Here is a 20,114-nt window from a genome sequence, read left to right as displayed (position 1 = left end):
TGATTCTATGATTCTGTGATTCTAAGTGAAAGTTCCAACTTGCTTCATAGCATTAAAATGGTTGTATGCCCATTCTGTTAGATCCTAACATCTTTCAAACCATTTCTACCTTTGCTATGCTTGCTCTCCTGGATTTAATATGTATGGGTATTAAAAGTGTTGCACCCATTGCAGCTCTCCTCCTCTCTGTACTTATTTAGAGGGATATTTCAAAGCAGGTTCCTTGCAATAATATACTCATAAACACACATAACTGGATGACGTGGAGAGAAGAGTTCTGCTGTTCCTCAGGGAAAGTGATAAGGATACAGCTCAGGTGCATACGTTAATGACAAATCAAGTATTGATTTTTTTATTATTAGTCAGGAAAAGAGGAAAGGATTCTTTGGTTTCGATGAAGCCAACAAACAAATTGTATTATTCAGCTCTTCAATCAGAAAAATAAATCCAATCCTAGCCTCATGGAATCTTAAAACAATCAATTTCTTAAAGCCGCAAATGAAAAGGTGCTTACCAAAGTGTTTATGCAATGGGAATTTGGAACGCAGAGTCCAAGTCCACCACTCTGACATTCATCAATATCTAAGCAGACCTAGCAATAAAACAAATCAACATGTAATAAAAACAATGTCAATTTCAGATCCAAGTCTGAAGAAAAGCCACTGAAGTTTAAGTCTAGAAAAGAGTCACAGCCTCTCCTGAAACCGCTCTCACAATGGCACAGACATACACATAAACTAACTTTCCAATGGATCTCCAGACAGATATAAATCCTGAAGAGACACTGTGATACAGTAAATTTCAACCTTAGGATGGCTTCTGGTTCGCACCAAGAGTTTAGACAAGAACTATATTCCCCTTGTAGGGCGTGACATGAACATGCGAAACGTGACAGTAGAACAGGCCTTTTCTATCATACTCCTCCTAGTTCAAAGCCAGTTTAGAGAACTCAACAGAGCCCCCTTTAAAACTGATCAGTGATACCTATGAAAATAATGACATTTTTTCTTGTCTCCATACCAGTCCTGAGTATTAGATTGTTAATACTTCCATTAAAGCCAAGTAAACACAACTCGGATCTTCTAATTGAAACACTCTGAGCTCTGCCTAACTGCACAAGGCAATTATGGAATGACTGAAGTATAAATAAAACGTGATACAGATGCATTGACATTAACCAGCACCTTGCAACGGCGGTTGCCACAGAGATGCTGCCACTCACCTGCTTATTGCTCTTGGCATAGCTGAGTCCTATCCCTTGCACAGTTTGTCCTGTATATCCTGGGGGACAGGTCTCGCATCGGAAACCTGGAGCAGTGTTCACACATCGCACTCCAGGGAAGCAAGGGTTGTAACGACACTGCAAAGAAAAAAGTGAACCGAGCACACGTTCACGCTTCAGTAACATCCAGACTCTGACTACGTGCACAGACCTCTCAGTCAAAGGCAATGCTACATGCAGTGTCTGTATGTCTTCTGTTCAGAGCTGGCTTACAGAGGAAACAGTCTCTGCAGGTACTTCTAACTCCAGTAGGTCGTCAGCTATCTCTGTAATTTAAGTAACATTTGCAATCTTCCATTATAGCCCTAAGCTCTCATCCCCAATCCTTCCTTTTGCTGGACAGGTTCAACTCCCTCGGAGGCTGAGAGCCCCCTGCAAGGGTCCAGACCACAGCATCAGGAAAGCCGCGTAACTCCAACCCACCAAATGGTCCTGCAGTTGTGTTTTGCACACACAGAAGTGGCAGCAGCATTTTCCCTCATTTATATTTGGGTAAATCTCATAGCCAGAAGTAACCCAAACATAAGCCAGATGAGCAGGGATATGTCAGTGGCACCCACACATTTCTAGACCAGAGGCCCACAGACAACTCTTAGCACTTCTCCCAAAATACCACATGCCCACAGCATCACCCGTGGCCTGAAGGCACCATTCGCTTCATTGCCTCACAAGGTTTTTTTTTAACACAACAGCTGTCATCCATTTCACTGGCCTTGTGGGTGCCAGTTTGGGAACCACATCCTGCAGTGCTGCCTCTCCAACATCAACACTAGCTGCTAGGTAATATTTGTAAGAGTACCGAAAACATCAACGTGCCATCATGATGCGTATGGCTCAAAGACAACAATAAATAAGAAATGTGAGAAAGAAATATATAAGATTTTTAAAAATACGCCTTTTTTCCCTCCTCCATTGCTAAGAGAAAAACATCTGCAAGATGGAGGGAGAACAAGCCAGAAGATATCCACCTACAACAAACATACGACTTGTAACCAAACGCTCACACAAGGGAGCAAGAAAAGGTATGTTTAATATCAAAGTGTGTTTGACAGAAATGTAAAACCTAGGACAGACATTTTGTGCTCCTTATTTGTTGTGGATTTTTTATTGTAGGCAGCAGAGGGCACTCAAATTACACCGTACACAGAGCAGAGCTGCAGCTCCCAAGACGCAGGGTTTCAGCATATGAAAGTAATGTCTTCAAACTGGTAACGAATAAGGGAGCATATTGCAGAGATGCTAACAGCCTCAGAAAAGATGACAGCAGCTCTTAGTGAGGAAGTTTCTAGACCTATCTTTAATCAGAATTTGTACATTAACTTCTTTTTAAATGCCAGTTATTAGAAAGTACAGAAATAGTTTATTCAGTAGAAAGGTGCTCTCCCAGAAGAGATTCCTAAAAAGCTTTCAAAAAAAAAAAAACCCAAACACTTTCCTTCTTAGAGTCAGCTAACTCAGGAAAACAAATAACACATCCCCTCTTATTAGACAATGAAAAGCTATTGCCATTTATTACCTCTTTTTTCCCTCTGCGCAACCATAAGTGAAAATCCAGCTGTTAAAGGAGATATTTACTGGTGAACAAAACCGCACCAGACTAGGTGGCACTTTAGTAGCAGTGTCCACGTAAAGACCTCATTTAAGCAAGACCGTATCTCTATGACACCATTTTGGCAAAATTTCCTCGCTGTTTCTAATGCGAGATCAGGTCTGCCATGTGGAGTGGTGGCAGGAACATGAAGGCACATCAATCTCCAGTGGCAGAGCCTGACTGCTCACAGAAAACCACGTTAATGTTGGGCCACTACAAACCAGTCTCAGTTTGTTTTCCCACCACTGCTGTCACGCGTAGAGTTGCTCCAACCCTGAAAATGGCAGGGAGGAGATTATTGCCATGCTCTGCCTCAGTCTGGGTATGGCTCAGGAGGTGGAACCCATCCGTACTGGTGGGCTCCACCTAAGCTGGCTTGAGTCTCTCACCATGGTTGTCTGTGGCATGAAACTCACACCACAGCTGTCTCAGCTTCACTTCTTGCATTCACATTTCAGAGCTTCACCTCCATTTTTTGCGCCTTCTGTTGCAGCAGACATAGTCTGTGCCATGTGAGGCAAAACAAAAGACATCGCCTACAACTCAGGAAACTGCCACACTCAACCCACTTTCTCTCCACAGTGTTTTTCACAGACAAATATAAGTTGGGCACATCACATCCTCTCTGCTGATGGCCTACAGGAGGGAATAAACCAAAAGAGCAGTCAAAGCACACCTCCTGTTGGCTAGGAAGGAGAAAAAAGGAATTGCTTTTGCTGTTTTACATCATTAGGCAGGTACCTTGGTAGTACTGTGTTATCCACAGGCACAGTTAATGACCTAATTCTCCGGGTTCCCCGGTCTACTACATCCAGGTGCTTTTCCACAAAAATCACTAAAGAGTTATGGCAAAAATCATCACACAGAAAAAATGCAGTGAAGCTCTAAGCGGTTTTGTTGTTTGTGTTCTGAGTAAGTGTCACATTCCAATTAACACAGGTTTTATTTAATTATTTAAGACATTGTAAATTTATTAACTCAGTCCTCAATACAAGCAAGCTCTGAATTTCTAACATATAGCACAAGAAAAAGAAAAAGATTTAAGTCAACATTATCAGCTTTCAACACAACCATAAAGAAGTAAAAGGAACAATAACAATAAATGTTTATTTTCTTTCATAGACTTCTAAGGTAAGGCTGAAAACATTACTCCAGTTTGGGTTGAAGAGAAGACTTTGGTCTCCAAGGCTGGTTCAGGAGCACTATGATTTAAAGAAACAAAGCCCATATTGACAAGAAGTGCTTCTGCAGTTCTGCCTATAACAGAAGCTACTGCATCTTCTTATGGAATAGGAACAACTACAGCAAAAGCTTGTTTTGGTTGTTTTTGAGTTTTTTTCAAACATTAAACTCCTTTAAGTATTTCTCAACTCACCAGGGTATTTCAAGTTTTCACACATACAACCTCCATAAAGTTGCAGCAACAGCAAAATAGGGAAGTAGAATCAAATCATAATGAATTAATATTCACTGTGCAAGCAGTCGGCAAATGCTGAAGATAGCAAGCAGCAGCAACCCATTGATATGTATGAAACAGTTGCTTTTTAGCTTTTTTTTTTGCCCCTCACCCCTTTTTTTTTTTTAAATTCAGTGAAAGTCACTGTTTTACCTCATCAATGTCTGAGCAGGTAATTCCATTTCCCGTGAGCCCTTCAGGGCAGGGACCGCACTGAAATCCTTCTGCTGTCTCCATGCACCTGACTCCCCTGAAGCAGGAATTAACTTCGCATTTGGGTTTACTGCGCCTAGGAAGCTGAGTTGGAAAATTCACAGTTCCCAAACCTTTAATGCAGAAAGAACAACAGTTTCAGCAATTGAAAGAAACATCCATCACGGCTTTCAGCTGGCAAGCACTCTGAAGAGATCCCCAAGACGCTGCGCAGCAGGGGCTTCGTGTTTCTGCATTGCACTGCTATCAGCTGTGCTGTGGCTGAAGAGACTTCATGCTGGGCAGCTTGCTGCGTCCCCAGACAGGGGAAATTAAGGCTCTTTTGTTAGGTCCACACACTTCACCTGGCTACAGATGGGAGCCCTCCTGCTAGGTTAGTCCCACTACAGATCTGTTGTTGGCCAGGGGAGGAAACTCTGAAAGCCAGTGACCTCAGACAGCCAAAGGGACTCAAGTGTGATGGTACAAGACATTTCTCTGGCTAAATCAGCAACACTACCACTTCATAAGAAAAACAGTGCCATGGTTTCACAAGAACGTATCTGACAGTCTACAAATAAGCGAAATAAAGAAACAGCAGCTGGCAGCCCACGAACACGCAGCAGGACATAACAGCAGGACATGCAGCCAGTGCAAATACGCTGGCTTAGGTGTACAGAGACCAGCCCTGGGGAAAACCAAGGTTTTCTGAGACTCTGGCAGGTGCTGAACCTTGGTACTGATGCATGCAGGATTTAAAGACTTTTTCTTTGGCACTTACACATAAAGGTTAACCTGGCTGGAGCTCAGCTTGAGTTTTGATGAGACTGGGAGAAGAAATCAACTAAAAGGCCTGATGAGTTTAAGGCCTTTCGTCCCACCCAGTGAGGGAGTATTTTAGTTTTTATACTGACTGCATGTGTCCCCTGATTGTCAGTGGTGTAGGAGGGCCATGCAGTGGCATTTCGGAAAGCATTTATTTCCTCCATTTAGTGAAAAAATGGAGACCATCTTTTGGGTCTTACTGCTGTTAACCAGTGACTGCCTACTCAGAATCAGACAACTTTCAGATGGACTGCATAGGATCTTCCTTAGACTGACAATACCAGCTAGAGCAGAACATGATTCCTCCCTTGTTCTTCTACTAAGATTGTTCATGAGATACCTGGCAGGCAATGTCTCCCTCCCCAGGAACACATAGCACAGCTTTGTGGCAGAGTGAGAACTGACAGGGGTGAGTGGTACTGCTTGGTTTACTGGGTTTTATCCCCCAGCAAGTGATTGTCAGGTCTATGGAAATGGAAAGCTTTTTCTCTAATGAAAATCTGTTTTAAATTTGTGTCCAATACAGCTAGAACTTTCGACACAGTATTTTTTAAAAAGTACTCCTTAGAAACCACATAAAGCTGATGCAATCAGTACTAGTTTTAAAACGACTGTACATCTCATCTGGTTGCCTTTTACAGGCAATAACTTACCACATGCTTGGCACTCAGCTATGGTATTTCTCAGAAAAGTTGTTTCTTTGACCTTGAGGATATAGAAAATAAACATTATTTGGATACAGGCAGGTCCAGTTTGCACCTGGCTGCCAGAAGAACCATTATCATTTTTCCCCAAGATGCCACTCAAACCATGCAACATAGGTACTCTATCCTAAAATGAGATGCTCTTGGTACTCCATAAAATTAAGGACAGTGATAGTGATAGTGGTTGTACTTCAGTTCGGCCTTCATCAATGGGACCTTTAAGGTCTTTACTAAAGGCATGTGCCACCAGCGATTCCAGTTCTGACACCCACAAGCAAGTGGAACAAATACAATTTCAGTTCTGTGCAACAGACCTACCTCTATCTAACAGTGGGCTAGGATGGCTACTCTAGTTCCTTTCCAGTTAAGACACTAGATTTTCTGGATCTGAATAAGCAAGTCCCCTACACTCCCACATTCGGTGATGCTCCATAGCGAGCACAGGGTACCAGGACTTACATGGTTATTTCTTCTCCACTGTATCATGCCTCTGAGGCAATGAACTCTACACAGGAGTTTATTGCTTATGTGAATTCTGCCCCGACTCTGTCAAAAGTGGCAAGCTTGGGATATTTCACACTGAAGCCTTTACACAGTACCTGTTGTCTGAGAAGGTCTTTCACATCTCCCAGTATTTGGTTCATCTGCATCATCTGACCCATCAGCTGCCTATTAAAATCACCTGCAGGGAAACAGCAATGAAAAAGAGAGCACAATGCTCATAACTCTCCTTCATTTGCCATGACAATTTCTGAGATACAAGATGGAAACACTGTGAAGAGCCAAGGAGGGCAGACATTACTGTTACTTAAGCCCTGTAGGAATCCTTAGAGTAAACACAGTATCTAGCTCCAATTTTTATAGTGTAATTTGCATAAACTCAAGGCTTTTCTGGACTGAACTGCACTGTATACCACAGAAACCAGCAAAACAGAAACCTCTCCACAGAGAGAAAAGCAGCTTGTGATTTTTCTACCATTATTTCAGTGTAAAGGCTCTCTAGTAAGACCTAACAACACTGGTAACTAATGCCGCCAGTGTTACTGGTTCCTCCCCAAGCCTAAGAACAGCAACCCTAAGTGAAACCTTAGGATTTTAAGACTGGGTTTTTGTGATAACCCATTTGGGACAGGAGGGCAAGGCAGGGCATGAAGTACCTGTGCATACAGTGAGAAGTCACCCTCCATAAGTTTATTCCATGTCACCACAACTGATTCCTGCACACTTTTCAAAGTGAAGTTACCCAGCTTTCTGAGCAAGCTAACTCTGCAGCTCCAACCATGCATGAAGAGTGCCTGCTCTGACGAAAATAGCGCTTTTAATACCTGAGACAGTCATTTGGCTTTTCTTCCAAAAGGCAGCTCATCACACTGTACACAAGTTTCATGGCTGCATTTGCTTCTGGAAGGTGCAGAGTTTGTATGGACTCACAAAACATCTACTCAACACGCTATGAACTTATACCAAAGCCAGTTCTCAATAGTAACAAATTAAAGACCTCTAAGACAATACCAAAAGTTACATCTGTAATGAGTCATAGGGAAGGACCAGAACCAACCCAAGATCTTCACATGAGACTTTTAGCTGTTAAATGAAACATTAGTTTTGACCCAGTGACAGAGAAGCAGAGAGCATGTTTAGCACAGTAGCTCATAGCAGTTTCTGTTTGTAACTCACTTCTGAGTTTGTAGCTCTCTGGAGCAGTATTTGCTTACTTCTCTAAGTCTGTATGTCAAAACAAATTTCACAAATATACGCTCTTTTACATTCTAAGCAGGCAGGATATTTTGATATTATGCCCAATGGCTTCAGGGAGGTTTATTCATGTGTTACTTTTTGAGTATTGAAAGCTTATATGAAAAATGCTTTTCTTAATGTTTACCTCATTGTTTTGTACTTCAAAGCATGTCTAACTGTTTCCAACATTCCAGTGGGAATTGTGCAACTCCTCACATACTACGTTTTCTTCACTTCATCAAAACACTGAACAAGTTTAAAGACTCGGGAATCACCTGTTGCAGAACCTGCCTCTGTTCTAGTCCTAACCTTGCCTTATTTTTATTTGGGAGGAAGGCAGCAGGACTTAATATCATGGGTATTTCAGAATCCCATAGTGGAACTTGGCACGCAGGCTGCTGGGACAGATGCTGGGGTCTGGTTTTGTTTTGCTTGGTTTTTTTACACAAAGAATGGTTTAGGCATTATTGATTGAGATCTGCAAAAAATTCTCTAGATTTCAGATGCTGTTTGTCGGCTAGCGTCTAAATCAAAACCAGGTCTATGCCGTACAGCTAAGTTTTGCAGACTGCTAAACTTTAAGGTGGACTAAACAGCTTATACTGCCATGAACTACATGTCCTGTTTGCAAATTTAGACAGCAGAGCAGAAACAGATGACTTCCCATAGTTGTGGTTTTTTTTTTTTTTTCTCTTCCATTTAAAGCCAAGTCCTACGGTAGGCCCCACCTGCAGCAGAATGACTGGTGATCAGTGGTAAGAACTCAAAGAGGCCTTTCAGGAGCTGTTGGTCCACAGTATATTGTGGGTGGCTTTTCCCAGGAGCGAGCAGGGTAAGCTATACAGTTATTTGGTCCTACTATGTAGTCTCTCTCATCCATACCCCACCTATTGAGGCAACTCCCCAGTTCAGCCAGTCCCCAGCTCTATACTCTGAATCAATAACAACCTGAGTAACAGAATAGCTTTCACAGCAATAATTAAATTCAGAGACAGATCTGAAGAATTACTGTTTAACAGGGAACTGAAGTCCCTTGACATGTGTATTCTCTGTAAGCCTGAGGTCATGTCAGGGAGCTACCATGTCTTTCTCTTCCCAGGACCTTGCAGTATAGAATCATAGCATGGCTTGGGTTGGAAGAGACCTTTAAAGATCATCTAGTCCAACCCCTTGCCATAGCAAGGACATGTTTCACTAGGTCAGGTTGCTCAAAGCACTATTCAACTTGACTTTGAACACTTCCAATGATGGGGCATCAACAACTTCTCTGAGCAACCTGTTCCAGTACATGGCCTTGGATTTAGAGCAGGCGACCAACTTCATTACACAGCTAATTGGCCCAGGCAGGGCCAACTTACTAGCACAAACACTAGCTTACGTAATTGCTAGTGAAATGCCTCATAGATACTTCTAGCTCTCTTGGGAGCAATACTGGCTCAAGCACCCCACTTGCCCCCATCTGGCAAAGTCAGAGTCCTGAAGTGTCATTCAAAAAGACTGTTACTTGACCAGAGATCCAGCCATGATTAAAGTATGGATGATGGCTGACAAGAGAACAGTTTCCTGTCAACCTATAATCCTCCACCGAAGAAGCTGCATATACAAGTTGCATGCAGAATTACAAAGAGGCAGGTTCAAAGCAAACAAAAGGAGGTATCTCCTCAGACATGTGATGAATTTCTTGCCAGGAGACATTCTTGATCATGCATTCAAAACTGACTGGACAGATTCACGGAAGGAAACATATATTGAGTACAAAACACAAAGACTGCACCTGTGAATCGAGAGCTATGTATACCATGAACTGCTGGAGAACAGGAAAGCATTCAGGGAAAAGACACACTATAACTCCACTCTCTTACACTCTTGCCCTTGGGTCTATATTGGCATACTGTCTCTAACAGTAGCTAGGTTAAAAGAATCTTTGGTCTGGTGCAACATAGCTTTTTTTTTTTTTTACACTATGTCAGGTTCAGGTACCCTACATGAACTAGATGACCTCCAAAGATCCCTTCTGACCTGAATGATTTTGTGATGATGATTACAGGCAGCATACTAATCTCATCTACCAAACTCAGTGCATCTTGCACTGTATTTTCCTACCCACATGGAAGATCCAAATATACATGTTCAACCTCTGTCTGATCATCATATTCTCATCTACACTGCTTAGCTGTCTCAGCCTCACAGACTGAACACAGTGGGAATCCTGCTGCCATAGCAGTGAGCAATGATCAGGCACACGGTCAAAGCCATGTACAGTTATTCAGGTCCAAACCTCTTCCAAGGATTTTCCAATTAATATGAAAACACATGCTTTTACCAAGATACATAGGTCTCACACCCCTATACAGCTACGCATTTGCATTCCAGCTTTTTCTGGCTGAAGACAAAATTGTGGTTATCTGATATATCGTTCCTGTAAAAGGGCATCATGAAGCATACACAAAGTGCAAGGCAGCTGAGTTAATATTGCTGTTGGAACATCTGCACCTTTTCCTTTGCTGGATTTGACTATGTAGACTTTGAATATATTCATGTGAGTTGTTTTATTATTAATATGATACTAATTCCACTTGAAGGTTATAAGCCACTGAATTTCAGAAGCTCAGCCAGGTGGAGGCAGCCAGAGAGAGACAATATCTCTCTGTATTAGTACCGTTTGTATTACTGATTAATGAGCAAAAAGTTACAAATGAGAAAGCTGCAAGTCTCCAACCTGGAAACCTCGCCCACAGAGCTGTGAGTTTTTCCCGGAAGAAACACTGAATTACCCTTCCCTTCTACGTGCAAATGCCTGTTGATTTAGGGAAAAAAAAGAGACCTTCGATGATAAAACTCTGTATTTTTTTGCCTAGGTGTATATATGTTAAGAAGCAAGAAAACAGAAGCATGTGCAACGGAGGATGTACGTAGCTAAAAGGCAAACAGATTCTGTTATCACTGCACACCACTGACGCCTACATTCATGTAATGTACCCAAAATGCTCTCGTATTAAATTTGTGTTTCTTGTTTCTATTCTAATCAAAAGTAGCAATGCTGCAGGGCTGGGTTTGGTAGGGGGGTCAGGAAAGGGTGCGAGAGAGAGAACTTCTCATGGATCCTATTTCAAACCTTGAACTCACTTTTTTTTCCCCCATGGTTGTCACATATTAACACATTGCACGCACAGTGTGAACCCATTCTTCTCCCTCACACCGGCAGCATAAAGGCAGATCGACGGGGACTAGGAAGGGTACAGATGGGGCAGTCTAGCCCAGGTTTGCTGTGTCGAGAGGTTAGAGAGCACCCTTGCCCATCACAGGGGATTGCACCTACGCCCTGGGGACCTGCAGGAATCCCAGTAGCCTCACCTCCTTCCTTTCCTCTCTGTTCCCAACTCAGTCTCCACAATGCTCAGCACAGGCAGAAAAGGAGTTGGCTTTGGAACAGATTTCCAGCCCAGCAGGTGACAAAAGCCTCAGCTCACTTACAGCAGGACTAATGGCTGCCTTGCAATGGCTTTTCCCACACGGACCCACAGGCTCTGGGGCCATAGCACCAACACGCTCTGCAGTCTTCTGTGTCCTTCTTCACGCCTTGTTCCTCCCCTTTCTGGGACACTCCAGTGATCAACAGAAGCTGAATACTGGCCATGTGGATAAGCACACAGATAGATGGATACACTAGCAAGACCTATCAATTTTCATAAAGCCTGTAGCAGTGTATCGCATTTAGGACTACTTCCTGTCTGCAACTGGAACATTAAAATATTATTAAGCTGACACAAACAGATCATGATCACAAAAGTTTGTCTTCCAAATTAGGCTAAAAAGCCTCTTTTAATATTTACAAACTCCTCCTTCACTAGGACAACAACTCATTGCTTTATCACCAGCAGCAGTGACTGTTTTCTCTCCAAACTGAGCTATTTCTAAAACATTTACAGGAAATTATCATGGCTGTAATTCAGTCAAACAATTGTTATTACTTGTCTATAGAGCTTCTCCACATTTTTAATATTCATCACGTTAGCTTCTTTGCACTGGCATCCTAAGGAACAATTTTATCTTCTGGCTGCAGGCCTTACCGGTGTACTGAGGAATAGGTTCAATTTGTTGAAGAAAACAATCCTGCAGGTTCCCCACTTGGGCAAGTGTTCCTCCAGTTACCAGCTTCAGCTCTTCTAGGGTATCCTGGATTCACAAGAAAAACAGAGCTCACAATTCTGGTACAACAGTGGAAAAAAATGTGAAATATCAGACAAAATAAATTGATTTTTTAGAGAGGTTGTCCATTTCCTAAGCCTGCAGGGCTCCTACACCATCCCCTTCAGGGCCACCCATCACCATCTGAACTGTAATAAAATCCTTAATCTTTGCCTTGCAGATTTTCATAGCTGTGGTTTTATTTTGAACCTTCTTTTACTATTCCAATTCATATGATCTCACATACCAGGAAGTTCACATATTTTTATATCCATGGCATATAAGAATGATTTTTTTTTGTGTGTTGAACTGAAACCAAAGCAGTCTTTTTTCCCCCCTTTCAAAGAGGTTAACATTCATGTCAGGAATGTGGGCACCTTAGTGATTCTCCATATAAACAGGCTCATTTTCAGGCCTGCAATGAAACTAAGCAAGGGGGCAACCTTGAGGGCAGAATGCCTTTGCACCTTCTAATGCATATTTTGGATGATGGAAGATGCTTGTGGAAGATACTGTTTACCTCGGACTGCCGACAGGGAGATGACAGGAACCTATGCCAAGCCCTGGTTGGCACACAGAGGAAGAAAAACTGTTGTGGTCAAACAGATGGGGGTTGGATTCTCGCACCACGTGAGTCCCCCCCTTCTTTCGTCTTTTTAATTCGTGTGGCTTATCATGAAAAGGAAAGCCAGATACACAGCCAAGCGTCGCTCATACTGAACAGCTGTAAGAAGCTGACAAAGAGCTGCCCTTACTGCATCCCTGCGAAAAGTCCAGTCCCCAAGAAACACCTAGACTGAAGTGAAGGAGGCAGGTGTTTTTCTTCTTAATAAACTAAAAGTTGTGTTTAAAACCAATACCATAACTATCACTGGGTTCAATGAAGCTAAGATTTCACGTGTACCACAGGGAACTTACATTTACATTTATTTCACAAGTTAATACTCAAGTATTACTGAAGCACCGTTGTACAGAGCTTGGCTGCTGCGAGGGCTGAGGTCTGGATTCAGTGATCCAGAGAATCCCCGGTGATCCCTCTAAGTGCTCGGCCTGCTCCCAGTTTTCCTGCTCACCTGTGGCTTCTCCTGGAAAGTGTGCAACTCTACTGCCGCCGACCTCTGAGACAGCGCTGAAAATGCTTTTGGCAGGTCCTGAACAGCACCTACTTGCAGGCAGTCCAGATACAACTCTATCGTGCTCGATCCCTGCTGCAGGCCACTCAGCCACAAGATGACAGCATGGGGTTTCCCATCAGCCAGCTGAATGTTGCTAAAGATCACCGAATTCAACCTCCCATCACTCTTCAGATAGCGCAGCACCACTAGTACAAAATACACAGAAGGACTATCAGAGCGTAGCAGATAACCCAAGGCTGATCAAGGAAGATCCCACGGAAATCTGCAATTGCCGTGGTATTTTTCCACATGTCAGCTTTTGTAAATGCATCCCATATGCAGATATAAATGGTAATAATAAACGGGACATTGACTCTCAGAACAGGATTACCAGGACTCTTGCATGACTCCCCATTTGTAAAGCATTGCTGCCTGCACAGTGTTTTCCACTGCTTTGTCCAGGCCTCTCTAACTGGCTTAACCAATGTCACCTTACAGGCCATAACATGCTAAAATACAAGTGGTAGAGATAAAGGGTGTAACGGAAAGCCTGCAGTCAGCACTTTGGCAAGTACATGTCTGATAGACCTAGAAACACTGCAGCAGAAACGTACAACTAGAAAAAATCCGTTTCAGTGATGCACATTTCATTCAGTGAAGCCATCTGACAGTATATCCAAACGCATCATTAAAGGAACCAAAGGAAGCATGATTCCAAGTCAATATCCTGAATTTCTCTGCAACAAACAGTAAGTAAAAACAAAATATAATGCAGAAAAGACATATTCCACCCCTAAAAATGACTAAGCCCCCTCTCAACTCTTTTAAGGCGTTAGTGAATGACCTACTTGATAATTCACACAAATTCTCATTTTATGAAGTAAAATGCACGATCAAAAAACACAACAGCAGACAAACAAAAATTCTTACGCGCTGCGTAATATTGAAAAAATGTCTCTTTCCTACGGAAATTGGATTGGCAAACTAGGATCTGCAAGCTAAATCTCTTAGACCAGCTAGCTAGTTCTCTCCATAAAATCTCTCCCTGGCTCTCTGAATGCGTATCTGCAGAAGCAATGAGCTGCGTGCATCTAGGCAGTGCATAACTACTCTACAATATTAGACAGACCTTGTTTCAAAGATCCCACCGATCACCAGCCTGCATGTCCCTTATTTCCTCATGGTAACAGTTACGTGCATTGAGGAGTCAAGCTGCACAGGCGCCAGGCACCTAAACAGTTAACTGCTGGCTCTGGTGAACATCTGTTTGAAGTTCACAGAGGGCTGCTACTGTTGCATCAAGTGAGAGCTCACAAATACTCTGACCTTCAAGAAACACATATATTAACATGAGGTCAATCAAAAATTGTGGGTATAGTGGAGGGAGAAACTCTTACTAGCTTCAGAGCTAGTAACACCTACTGAACTCATCCCATTTCTAGTCATTTAACAAATTATCTTCCCATCTCTCCACTACTAATGTACCCTCTTTGATGCTGTGATACCTGTTTGTCGGTGACCACCTTAGTTACTGCGTACATGTTCCCTACTATTTTTCTAATTGCTTAGTCTAATGATTAAAATAATCCAGATTAATCCAGATTTATACCAGCATGAACGGGGCAGGGTATGTCTCCATCTTTAAAGGCTACACTAGTGCTAAAGTCCCAGCAGCTGTGATCAATATCAGGAATGTTTTCACTGCTGTCTATGTCAAAACACTGCCAGAGCTGAGATTTCCGCAAAGGTGCATGAGGTCACCAGTAACTTGCTAAAAGGTAGCATTTCTTGGCAAACTCAAAGATCTGGCATGACAGAGTACGTTGCAGACATTTTACTTACGTGAATATTATGCATGCCTGGTCATATGAAAGCAAGGTCTTTGGATCTGGGCCCTGCGTTCAGAGTGACCAAACACAGACTTAAGCTAGAGAAAGAAAGAGGAGATGAGATGGTGGCAGGGCCCAGAACAGACCCTGCCAGAATAGTTTCAGGACAAGGAGCAGTCTGGCTTGGAAACAGGATCAAGTATTCCTTCCTCAGCCAAATATCCATCTGGTAAACTAGAGTAGGCTTTTGAAGGGAGATTTTGCTGGACCACAGCCTCTGTCTCCGAAAGATTTAACTCATGCAAGCCCCTGCATTATGTGTTTGCTGCTAGGATATTCTACACTAACATTCGTGAGAGTAAGTGGCTCACCTGTACTGTTTAAGAAACAGATTTTCAATGAAACTACTAATCCTGCCAGTAAACAGGAACTGCTTCACAGAATTGTTAAGTTACATCACCTTTATGCACTTACTGACGTTTGTTCCCTAGAGGAATCATTCAAAAAGGATAAGAAACCCATGGATGCTATTTGCCTCTGAAAAATACATTGGTCTAACCAAAGCAAGCTGAGCAGTTGCCCAGTAACTCAGATCTGTGCTTTAAAAACATTTAGGCGTTATGAACATTTTACTATCAGGTATATCACAGCAAAACCAAAACATGAGCAAAGCATTTGGAACACAGCTCTCAAATGTGGCACTTCAAAGGATAACTAAGGTCTGCTTTGGGCCACTTAGATCAGATTTGAGTGCATAAGTGGAAGTACCATGCAAAGGAAGCACTATGCACATATGCACCCGTCCAAAACCATAGATACTTAGACGCTGCATTTTGCTAAGATGCCAACGCTGGCTCACCACTTAAGTGATGACCTCCAGTCTTGAGAGCATCACAAACAGCCCCCACGCTCCATACTTTCAGCTCACATGATGATCTCCTGGATGTGGTTTAACTTACTGTATGAAGTAGCCATATGGGACACTTGACACTTCCAGAGAAATCAGATGTAAAAACACCGCCTACTACTCGCACGCTGCCATATGCCTTAAACAAGGTGCACTAAAGTAGTAAGGAGGCAAAGAGACCTCCACGGAAAAGCCTTGCTGCAAAAAGCCGCCCTCTGTTCGATCAGTCCTTTACAACAGGTAGGTTATAGATGTCCCCCATCTGCTCAACACTGGTCACCGACAGGACAAGTTTCTTCATGCTGCTTATCTATATGCCACTGTCCTGTCAGAGACACTTCTCAAATACAACACTAACATCCTGAGGACAAAACCAAAAGAAGCCACGTAACCTTCCACCAGAAAGCCTCTTAAGTCTGTTAGTTAAAGCGTATCAGTAACCATGAGGCATGCAGGTATTCTTGAAAATCAAGAGAAGAGTTTGATATGTTCAAAATTGTATGTATACACACGTATTTGTGTGTATACATATGCATTCCTATATATATGTATAACATTTACACACATAATTGTGTGTGTGTGAGGGAGAGAGGGAGTATGTGTGATCTATCATTTATTTAGCAATTAGGTAAGTCAGCGTTAGGAATTGTATGACACTTACTGATAAGGCTGTGTGACCGCGTCTTACCCACCCCCAACACACACATTGCACAAAAGTTCTTACTCCCCGGCCTCAGGATTTTGGCAGACCTGATAAAACTACCAAAGGTTTATCTAACTCGTTTCCCTAAACTCCCCAAGCAAAAGGTATGCTTTTCTTCACCATATAGAATAATTTTCCTATGTGTAAACTTAAATTTCTCAGTAGAGTTTCTCAGTACATTGGATTCAGCTGCCCAACTACAACATTTGCAGCAGCAAATTGTCATAGCAGTGGTGAAGTCAATGGAGCAACAATAATTTACACCATTCGACAATTTTTTGCTGAACCTTAAAATTGTAATATATCCTAGATCTGGTCTAGAGAGCGATTAAAGCTCTCCATTTCTAAAAGTCTGCTAAAGTTCCTACTCTGACTCCTGATTAACTAATTTCAATAAATGGAGAACAAACACTTGAATTCACCCAGAAGATCCTGTAAATGCTAGGGATGTTTGTCTTGCACAGTCACATCTAACCTCCAGGGTCAGCAGAACAAGAACCTGCCTTTCATATGCATGAAGCGGCATGTGCGTGTGTCCCTCACATTCCTGAGTAATAAGAACCAGTGATTGTCCCAAGGGGAGAAAGGAAAAAAGAAAAAAAAAAAAAAAAACACAAATTGACTCCTTTCTCCATACTCCATTTTTTTCCTCCTTTCTCAGCATTGCTTAGAGCAAGCACCATGCAGAGCAGAGATAACAGCTGACTGTCAGGTCAGCTTCCCCTGACCAGGAGACAGCAGCATCCAGCGAGAGGAAGGGAAGAGAAGAGGAGTGAGAGGGGATGTCACCAATACTTTTACCTTGTGAGGGGGGGCCTAAGTGGTGACAGCATGCAAAAGGAATGACTCAAGCACAAAGGTCAATCACACAGTTTTCAACATCCATCTCTGACACACTAATAACTACGGATCCAACACTACTTTTCCCTTACATACACCAAACAACTCACCTTTATTCATCCGTCCCATTACCGTAAATTCAAAATACTTGCTGTTATCAGCTGATGAATACAGACCAAATATGGTGGCTGTGCTCTTCGGCTGCAGTTTGAACGTTGACAGCAAGTACACTTCATTCAGCATAGGATCACCAAGTGCTTGTTGCAAGAAGTTCGTTACCACTCGCTTGTTGGAATACGGAAGAAGATCAAAAACTGAAAAATAAGCGAGTTTCAACAGCAATTTAAATATAATAATGACCAAAGAAGAATGTAGCCTGAAGCCACCCTTTGGAGATCGTACACTCTTCGCTATTTTCATACGGATACTTTAAAATGAACCCAAGTTGTCCTACCTAAAATAAATAATACGAAAACAAAAATTAACAATATGAAGATCATCTTTAAAGATCATCTAGTCCAACCTCCCTGGCATTGGAACGGACATCTTAAGCAACCTGATCTAGTGAAAGATGTCCCTGCCCATGGCAGGGGGGTTGGACTAGGTGATCTTTAGAAGTCCCTTCCAACCAAAACTATTCTATGATTCTATCAAATTATCATAAGGATTTCACTGCAACTGATCATCTTTTAGCACTTTTTTTTTTTAAAAGGAGTTATTGATAAGTTACAAACATAGAAATAGTTAGTCTTCAAATTGAGGTACTCAAATATTTTCAGGTAGATCTCCAAAATTCTTCTCTTCTGAAGATGCACCGCAACAGAAAGCTTTTTAGCCTATTTCTGCTTTCACAAATTCAGATGCTTGTGTTCACATTTCAACTAGACTGAGGATCCAGCATCAAAATTTTTAGACAGATTGCCAGTGTACTTATCCTAAGAACCATTTTGATGGCATTTGCACCAATTAAAATGCTAAAAAGCCAGGTAAGCAATATGATGTTCATAACCTCCTTCTCACTTCACTGACTTCTCTGAAGATATATTATGTAAATAAGACTCATCTTTCCCTTCTGGCACACATAAAAAAAGAAAGACAGGCCTGACAAAAAAAAATAACCCTGAAGGCATAGCAAAAGCTGTTTTAAATTTTTGTTTTAATATTTGCACAATGCATCAGCAAAGAGTCTAACATTATACTTGTACATATGTCAGCTATCCCCATTATGGCACTGAAACAACAAACTGGGGTTTTCCTCTCAATGTTCCTAAATCCATGATGCCTCCAAACTCAATAAACTATTCCACTAGCTTTCTTGATAACCTCCTATTTCAACCCCCTGCTATTAAAGCAGTATATATATTATACCCTTCCAATAAAGTCTGACAAATGACTATGCACAAGTGTTATTTAAATATAAGGGCGTATTTAGCCATTGTATACCACTGCCACTCCGTAGGCCTATCATAGCTGGGCCACATTTTTCTCCCACACCGGCACAATACTGTAGAGCTGCCACTGGAGAAGAGCCCTAACACCAGGCAGACAGCAAAGACATGACAGCACATTGTGCCTTACTTTGGTTCAAGCCCGTGATTGTATCACGTAGTTTAGTTTCCCAGGCCAAAAAACGGTGCACCTTTGCAGATGAGTCTTTTCTACCCAGCATGACCTCAAAGCTGTCATTGTCAACTAAGGTGATGGGGCCATCCTACCAATCCACTGTTTCCGTACGCTACAAGCAGGAGGAGACTGAGGAGCGCTCAGAAGACAGTCACATGGGCACACAGACCTACCCGCAGCCATGTGGGAAACCCTGTTCCCTTATATTAGAGCCTGGGTTCATGCTGCTTCCATTGCTCATTCTGGAGCATCCATTCATATAGACACACTTGGAAATGTCATTTCCAAAAAAGAAAAACGATGAGATTTTTCCCTTCATCTCATGAAACCATTGAAATACAGATCATCGCTTAAGTCTACACTTGTCAATGCAAGGTCCAAGGATCACATGACTCTACTGAGAGTTTTCAGAACACAATATAAAAAGAATCAGGCCCTTGATTTACATGCAGTTGTAATACTGTTGTCAAACAACTAAGAAACACATATCTAGATGGACCTGGTCAAAGAACTTCTCTTTCATTCAGTTCAGATTTACAGCATCCCTGGAAAACCACTGCTCCCACTGGAACCAGTGACCCACACAGCAGAGGCAAAAGGCTGGGTATTTCATCACATTTAGTACACAGACAGCAAAGCAATTGCCCAAGCAAGAGACTGAAATGCAACTCACTACTCTGTACAACAGCATTTTGCAGGTAATAATCATTCATAAAATACAGCTGTGTCTACTCAGTCGGAGCACCGCAATACAGTACTTAAGTCATTGACAGCACAAAATACAGTTATACAGTTTCTCCAGTCCTTCTCGGCCTATTGGCTGACTTTATATAAATTCCTGTGAGACTAATTAATCTCTGCTAGCGTCAAACACTTAACAATACAGGAGAAATATTATAAAAGTAATGACTAAACACTGGCAAACGTCTGTCTAACCTTACGGAAAATGTTTATTAAAATTTTTGAAATTTGCATATTTAAATGAATGCTCAACTCATTTGGTAGTTGCGTTCTATAAAGCACATTGCCTCAACTGGACCCTTCGGCACCATGTTATCAAACCCTCTCTTGGGATATCTTCACTGACCAGCATGTAGACACAGTACATGACCAGATCCACCC

General features: G+C 42.1%; 1 protein-coding gene across 1 annotated transcript; it reads right to left on the bottom strand.

Annotated features, from left to right (window-relative positions):
- Positions 1 to 514: 514 nt before the first annotated feature.
- Positions 515 to 17,683, bottom strand: LOC104079101 (thrombospondin-4-like; the record flags this gene model as incomplete). The annotated part of the gene is made up of 8 exons (XM_009581003.1): positions 515 to 592; positions 1,223 to 1,360; positions 4,483 to 4,655; positions 6,000 to 6,051; positions 6,650 to 6,732; positions 11,858 to 11,963; positions 13,049 to 13,296; positions 17,480 to 17,683. Coding segments are annotated over 8 exons (1,082 nt in total), but the record flags the coding sequence as incomplete, so codon positions are not given.
- Positions 17,684 to 20,114: the final 2,431 nt, after the last annotated feature.

The sequence above is a fragment of the Fulmarus glacialis genome, unplaced genomic scaffold, assembly GCF_000690835.1.
Source record: "Fulmarus glacialis isolate BGI_N327 unplaced genomic scaffold, ASM69083v1 scaffold7587, whole genome shotgun sequence".
Classification (NCBI taxonomy): domain Eukaryota; kingdom Metazoa; phylum Chordata; class Aves; order Procellariiformes; family Procellariidae; genus Fulmarus; species Fulmarus glacialis.
Note: the sequence above shows the minus strand (reverse complement) of the source record. Positions and strands in the feature narration are given on the sequence as shown.